Here is a 7,542-nt window from a genome sequence, read left to right as displayed (position 1 = left end):
ACACGGCTCACTTCTCGCGTTATTTCCCGCTGTCAGAGGAGCAGACAGGTTGAGAGTTATTGACACCGTGGCCTTGTTACGCACACCCACACACGCACACACGCACACAGGGAGCGCGAGGGCACAGCGCGGGGACGCACCGCTCTGGAGACTGATTTATGTGTTTCTCTGTGGACATTTACGGCCGCTTTACGCACACTTTCGGAGCGTTCTGTGACGCGTGCATGGACACATCCGACATGAACTCGTTTGTGGAGTATTCGTACCACCAGCCGCACGTGCACCAGCAGCAGTCGGACCCGGGCTTCTCTCTGGGCCCGGGCTCGTTCCACGCGGGTCCCGGGGCGCAGGCCTCCTCCAGAGGAGACGGCGGCGCGTACAGCGGGGACGCGCGCCTCTACCAGGAGCCTCTGCCCACGCACCATCAGCAGCACGAGCATCACCAGAACCACGGCTACCACCACGCGCCCCCGCAGCACCACGCGCACGCTCAGCAGAGCGCGCCCCCGCACCAGAGCGCGCAGAACGGGCTCGTGTACGGCGGCCCCGGGGCCGGATACAGCTCCTGCGCCGCGAGCTCGGACTATGTGAGCCCGCAGTACTTCCTGGAGGAGCCCGTGGGGCCCTCGTACTATCAGCAGCCTTTCCCCTGCTCAGCCCCAAACACGGGCCCGAGCTACGGGGCCCTGGCGGGGGCCTACTGCGGGCCCACAGCCGGACAGTATCCGCAGCAGCAGCCTCTGCCCGGGTACCTCCTCCAGCCCGGGGCCTACGGAGACCTGTCCCTGAACCAGGAGCGAGAGAGGCCCGAGGAGGAGCCCGGGGCCCCGCAGGGACAGACTTTTGACTGGATGAAGGTGAAAAGGAACCCGCCTAAAACAGGTCAGTCTCCCACACACTCTGTCTCTGTCTGTGTGTGTCTGTGTGTGTGTATGTGCCTGTGCCTGTGTGTGTCTCTGTGTGTGTAGAGGGTCATTTGTACGCGTCAGGAGCCGGGTCATCCCGCGGACACACGGGCTGCACAGGCCTGTGTTGTTTTAGAGGAGCAGAGGAGAGGAGAGGAGCACTTTAACATCTCTGCTCTATGGAGGGAATATTTAACCAGAGCGCGTGCACAGGGCCCGTGCCTCAGAGCCCAGGCACAAATAGAGCTGCGGCTCTGCTGTCACCACAGAGCCGAGTCTCTGTCACCACAGAGCCGAGTCTCTGTCACCACAGAGCCGAGGAGCAGAGCCAGGAAAACCAGTGCGGCCCGGGCTGCTGTGACTGACAGACATGTTTATTCTGTTCAGACACGGTTCACTCATGTACACGAGGGCACAAGTATAAAGTCTAAAGAAACATTTGGAATTCAGGTCCAGACATTATTACAATGCTGGGCCTATATAAAAATAAAATTATGGTGAATCACCTGATGTTCAGCTGCGGCCCACAGGAGCCTCCGCCCCGGACCCACGGCCCCGGACCCACGGCCCCGAGCGGCTCCTATAATACAGACTTAATACAACTTCCACAATAAATAATTCATGTGCTATATTTATTTATATATGTTTGTTTGTTTTTTCTTATAGCCTATATTGGGCTTTTGCACGTTATGACGTAATGATGAGACGCTCAGTGTCACAGACGCGAGGCCAGAAATGCCTGAATAAAAACATGACATATATTTATGTTTTGTTTTGTTTTTTTCTGTGTTTACATTAAAAGTCTTGACATATATTTGTTTTCTTCTGTCTCTTCAGTAAAAGTGTCGGAGTTCGGGCTCGCGGGCGCGCAGCAGAACGTGATCCGGACAAACTTCAGCACGCGCCAGCTCACGGAGCTGGAGAAAGAGTTTCACTTCAGTAAGTACCTGACGCGCGCGCGCCGCGTGGAGATCGCGGCCACGCTCGAGCTCAACGAGACGCAGGTGAAGATCTGGTTCCAGAACCGACGCATGAAGCAGAAGAAGCGCGAGCGGGAAGGTGCGCCCGCGCGCTCCCCGGCCTCCGGCGGCGGAAAAGACCCGGATGACTCCAACTCGGAACACTCGTCCGCGTCCACGTCTCCAGGCGCGTCCCCGAGCTCTGAGACATAACACTGGACTATGACTGTCTCCGTCCTGTCACCTACAGGAGAACATCAGGACCAGACCTGTGGAACATCTACAACTGTGTCTGTCCTTCAGAGTGTCCTCATGTCCACACAGATGTCCTCATGTCCACACAGATGTCCTCATGTCCACACAGGTGTCCTCATGTCCACACAGGTGTCCTCATGTCCACACAGATGTCCTCATGTCCACACAGGTGTCCTCATGTCCACACAGGTGTCCTCATGTCCACACAGATGTCCTCATGTCCACACAGGTGTCCTCATGTCCACACAGGTGTCCTCATGTCCACACAGGTGTCCTCATGTCCACACAGGTGTCCTCATGTCCACACAGATGTCCTCATGTCCACACAGATGTCCTCATGTCCACACAGATGTCCTCATGTCCACACAGGTGTCCTCATGTCCACACAGGTGTCCTCATGTCCACACAGGTGTCCTCATGTCCACACAGATGTCCTCATGTCCACACAGGTGTCCTCATGTCCACACAGGTGTCCTCATGTCCACACAGGTGTCCTCATGTCCACACAGGTGTCCTCATGTCCACACAGGCCTGACCACAGAGGGACCAAGAGAACATTATGGGATGGAGAGCACAGATTATTATGGTCTGGAGCTCAGAGTGAGACTTTTCTGGGACGGAGATGCAGATGTAAATACAATCATCATGAGCCTTAGATCCACAGTGTCTTGTGACGTCTGAATGTGAATGTGCACTGGAGACACTGGAGACACTGGAGACACTGGAGACACTGGAGACTCTGGAGACACTGGAGACACTGGAGACTCTGGAGACACTGGAGACTCTGGAGACACTGGAGACACTGGAGACACTGGAGACACTGGAGACTCTGGAGACGTTCTTGAGACTGGTCTGTTGTGATGAGGCTGGTGTTTGTGAATCTGACGTAGCGTAGACTCAGGGCTGTCACATTAAATTATTGAGCACATTTTGATAAGGGTTTTAGCGGGCGGGTGTGTGTGTAGGGATGTGTGTGTGTCGGGTGTGTGTGTGTGCGGGGGTGCGTGGATGTGGTCGGCCTGGGTACGGCTGGTCTCCACGGCGACAGATGCGACTGTATTTTTATAGTATTTTCTTGTATATTTGTGACTTAAGAGCAGAGTGGCTGAGTTTTATTAGTTCTGCTGCCTTACAACACGAATCACTGTGTCCATCTACCTCAAATAAAAATTATTGTTCTTAAAAAAAAACAAAAAAAAAAACACTCTCTCCCATTTTGTTGCACTTTTTTATGTCGGCCTCTCAGAAAAAGGCCACAGGCAAAATTTAACAAACCACTTTGAATTTTATTATTTAATGCAAAGTTTTTAATTTAATTTAATTTAATTTATTTTATTTATTTATTTATTGAATCAATTAATGTATATTATTATTATTATTATTATTATTATTGTTGTTGTTGTTATTATTATTATTATTTTAAATTATTATTATTATTATTATTAATTTATTTATTTATGTTAAGTGTGCGTAAGGCCTAAATCTGCTTCTTACTGACAACAATAATTTAAACTGAATAATTTAAATAAATAAATAAATAAATAATTTTACATATTTGAAGTGTCTTGCTAAAAGACACAACAACAAAGATTTATGGTTTAATTGAGAATGAAAAGACCATTTTTGAGTTCCATTATTTTTTTATTTTTTTTTTTTTTTAAAGCAACACTGTGTAACTTTCTAGAGATAACACAAAAATTCTTGATTTGGAGGAAATGGGAAGTTAAACGATGCTTATGAGTCAGGTTTGTGGAGATGCAAGCTCACGCACATTTTTCAGTCTAATAAAAAAAAAAAATGAAATAAAATAAAATAAAAACATGTTTTTTTTTTAAAAGGACATGTTTTTCAGTGCACACACACACACACACAAAATTATTTAGGTGTTTTTTCTTTTCTTTTTTTTCAGCTGAAGTCACACAGTGTAGCTTTACGTAGAATAAAACAAAACTGTAAATCCAAAAAATAGGCCGAAGTATTTCTTTACATTCTATAATTCTACAGTTTCGATTTCAAACTCCCTGTGGTCGTGCGTTTGTCATCGTCTTCATCGGAGCCAGCGCCTCGGAGGAAGAGCCCCGTTTATTTTCTCTGCTCGAATCAAAGCCTGTGTCTCACTCGGGGCCCCCGCTCGTGAATGGGCCCCGCACTATCGGCCCCTGGATGACCCCTGGGCGACCCCTTCCCCCTCATCACATGCACTCTGCAGTGAGGAATGTGTGTGTGTGTATAAACAGGTAAACACAGCAACTTTTTACATTATTTAAAGTTTCTGTGCCTGAATTTTCCTTTCTTAAAAACATAAAAAACAAAACTAGGTCATTGTAAACGGTTTAAGTATATTCCTCATTTACATTTTTGCATTCTGAGCGTCCTAATTCCTGGTTCGCGGACGATAAAAGAGCTGCACAACTTATTTTTTACCTCAAGAGCTGATTTAAAAATACTGGGGCAAAACTAAACTGACTTTGAAAAATATTCGTTGCAGTTTCTTTAAGATCATTTTCAATCGCAAGTTTGTAGTGGCACCATATTGGCAGAGTGGTTAACATTCACTTTTATTTTATTTTTGCGTATTAACAAATTCTCAAGAAGGTTCTGGGTTGGATTTCCAGGCCATTACAATCCTTTTTATGTAGCGTTTGCATGTTCTCTTACAATGCTCTGCAGTTTAGTTTTTATCACGTGTCCAAGTACCAAACCAAACCAAACTTTACAAAGGCGATTGAGTCTGAAGCCGTTTCCTGTCTATTTTATTTCTAATGGTTGTGATTGTCAGGCGGATGGACCAATCAGAGACGTGCACAGTAAAAATTATGCAAAGGAAACAGAAAAAAAAAAGATGTGTATTTCCACATTTGAGAAAAAGTAAGGATACATTGGACTACATTTATATTTTATTATTTATAACGGATAGAAGCGGTCAAAATGAGCTCGGAGTAGAGCCGCTGCTCCTCCACGTTGAGAGGAGCAGCTGAGGCTCGGGCATCTATCGGTCTCTCCCTTGGGAGGTGTTCATGTCCCACCTGGACGAGACCCCGGGGAAGAAATGCTGGAGGGACTGTGTCTCTGGGCTGGTCTGGAAACGTCTTGCATCTTTGGGTAATCTAGCGATCTCTCCTGGGCCTTTTTCAAACCCTTCTTATGGTTAACTGTAAGATTCTGTAAAAGGCTCCGCCCACAAGCCTACATCATCCAACATTACAAAACTGTACACAACAACTTGACAAACCTGATGCGATGTGCAGTAGTTTCATTAGTGGGATGCAAGCTTGTGTTGTGATAGTGCTCTGAAGGGGGAGGGACTTAGCATGAGGAGCAAAGGGAGAGGGGAGTGTTAAATATAGCTTTTTTCAGAACAATATATGGTAACATCTGTTAAAATGAACACTCTAAAATAAAATAGTCTAAAATAGCCTCTGTTTTTAAGAAATCACAATTATTTTACGCTGAAAATGACATTCTGTTAACTCATATTGTTTGAGTTTTTTGTGGTATTAAAGTTGGTTGGAGCATCGAGGCTTGTTCTTGTTGAAATGTCGGTTTGGTGACAACACTGGAACACACACGGAGCCACATTCGGATCCATTTTTCACGAGGCGCTCGGCGAACATGCGATCAGACGCGGGAGGAAGCGCAGATGAGAAGCGTGAGGAGAGATGGATGATTCTGGAGAGAAAACAGAAGATTCCTCCGGTGTGACCTCACCGCCCGACCCACAGTTCAGCGCAACTCATAACTCACCAGTCCAGAGCCAGAACTCGAGCGCCGAACGAGCCTGGGAGAGAAACGGCCTGAGAAAATATTACACGAATGTTGCACTTTCAATTCAGACGGATCATTCCTGGTTGATTATGGGGAAACTTAAAGCCACTGTATGCAACTTTTAAGTGAAATACACACAATTTAAAGCATGTTTCTTTTTCTTTTAAAAAAAAATTTGGATGTTCTTATTTTTGCACTGAAAAACGTAAATAATGCTACTAATAATGCCTTTTGCACTATTACTATTGCAGTGCTACTCAGTTATTTTCTGTCACATTCCCCCTAGGAAGAAGAAAACATTTCACTCCACGGTTTCACTTCGTGGAAACCGTCTGGCCTCGCTGCATTAGGATTCGTTCACTGGACAGTAGGCGGGTACTTTATTTATTTAACCAATCGCTGCTGTTTGGTCGTGACGTATGTAATGCACCAAATCCCGTAGGAAGAAGGACAATAACGTCTTTCCTCTTGATAAAATTCACCAAACATTCTCTGTTCTGGCTTTAAATTCTTGATCTCGGGAATCGTCGCCAACACAGAATGTCTGTCTTTTTGTCTACATCCATCTTGACGCTTTGTTTACTGTTGTACTGAATCACAAAAGGGACACAGACAGACGCTTGAGTTTGACATCTACAACTTCTGGGGTTTTTTGCGAACCGTCTAGTGCACGGGTGTGAAACGTGGTCCGGGGGTCAGATCCGGCCCTCCAAGACCTTTAATCTGGCCCTGGGATGATGTTCTACTCAAATATTTGAATTATATTTTCTATTAAAATCTTGTTAATTTTCTGTGGTGTTTATCACAGCAGCGTCTCCAGCGTCTCTGTACGTGGCCCCTCCCACCAGAGCAGCACAAATGAAGACTTGTCTCTTTCCAAACGCTCTTAAAGGACGATCGTTTTGACTGTTGACCGTGACACCCTCATCAGAAAAATGTCCAACATGAGAAAAGTGGAGCCGAGTGCAGGATTTATTGATAAAAGTTCATGTTAAAACTTTGTGTTGAAATTTTATTTTTCTTAAAGTTTCAGGTTGTTCATAATATTATAATATTTTGTAAAAGAAAGAGTTCATCAATTAAAAAGATTTCTGTAATAGATTTGTGTTTCTCTGCACAAATATTTGAACTTATTGTTATTTTTGGGGTTTATATGACATGAGTTTTCTGATCCGGCCCCTTTGGGATCAAAGTCGGTTGGATACGACCCCCGAACCAAAATAAGTTTGACACCTCTGATCTCGTGTTTTCTGATTCCTGATCTAGTCACTGGAGAGAAATGAAATTGTGGAGGCACTAGGTGGCGCTAGCTAGACTAGGTAGGTAGCTAGACTCTGACCGGCTCGTTTAAGATCATTTGGAATTACAAAATAAACATATTTTATCATTTTACCTCACGCATGGACTAAAGCTGCATTGCTTTTATTTTAGAGGTGTTTTTATTACATTTTTTATAAGGCAACCTCAGTTTTTCATTGCTTAGTCATAATATAAACTCTCACCAGTCTGAGCAGCTCGTCAAAACAATGCTTTTTACTACTTTTTATAAAGAAATACTATTAATATTATGCAGAACTAGAACTGAGTTAAACATTTGGTCACCTACGGTCATGAGCTCTGGGTAATGACCAAAAGGACGAGATCGCGGATACAAGCGG

General features: G+C 45.3%; 1 protein-coding gene across 1 annotated transcript; it reads left to right on the top strand.

Annotated features, from left to right (window-relative positions):
* The first annotated feature begins 239 nt into the window (after window positions 1-239).
* On the top strand, window positions 240-2,077 carry hoxb1a (homeobox B1a). Its single transcript, XM_020925415.1, has 2 exons — window positions 240-882; window positions 1,743-2,077. Exons 1-2 carry the CDS (start codon window positions 240-242, stop codon window positions 2,075-2,077), a joined length of 978 nt encoding a protein of 325 aa, XP_020781074.1.
* Window positions 2,078-7,542: the final 5,465 nt, after the last annotated feature.

This window comes from Boleophthalmus pectinirostris, unplaced genomic scaffold, assembly GCF_026225935.1.
Source record: "Boleophthalmus pectinirostris isolate CB_2022bp ecotype Guang Dong unplaced genomic scaffold, ASM2622593v1 HiC_scaffold_17, whole genome shotgun sequence".
Lineage (NCBI taxonomy): Eukaryota > Metazoa > Chordata > Actinopteri > Gobiiformes > Gobiidae > Boleophthalmus > Boleophthalmus pectinirostris.
The sequence above is the reverse complement of the archived record's forward strand: the minus strand, read 5'-3'. Positions and strand labels throughout refer to the sequence as shown.

Excerpts from the sequence above, each read along its gene's own strand:
- hoxb1a (XM_020925415.1), top strand. The coding sequence starts at position 240 with ATGAACTCGTTTGTGGAGTATTCGTACCACCAGCCGCACGTGCACCAG. Across the intron at positions 883-1,742 it reads AAGGAACCCGCCTAAAACAG|TAAAAGTGTCGGAGTTCGGG; the intron begins GTCAGTCTCCCA and ends CTGTCTCTTCAG.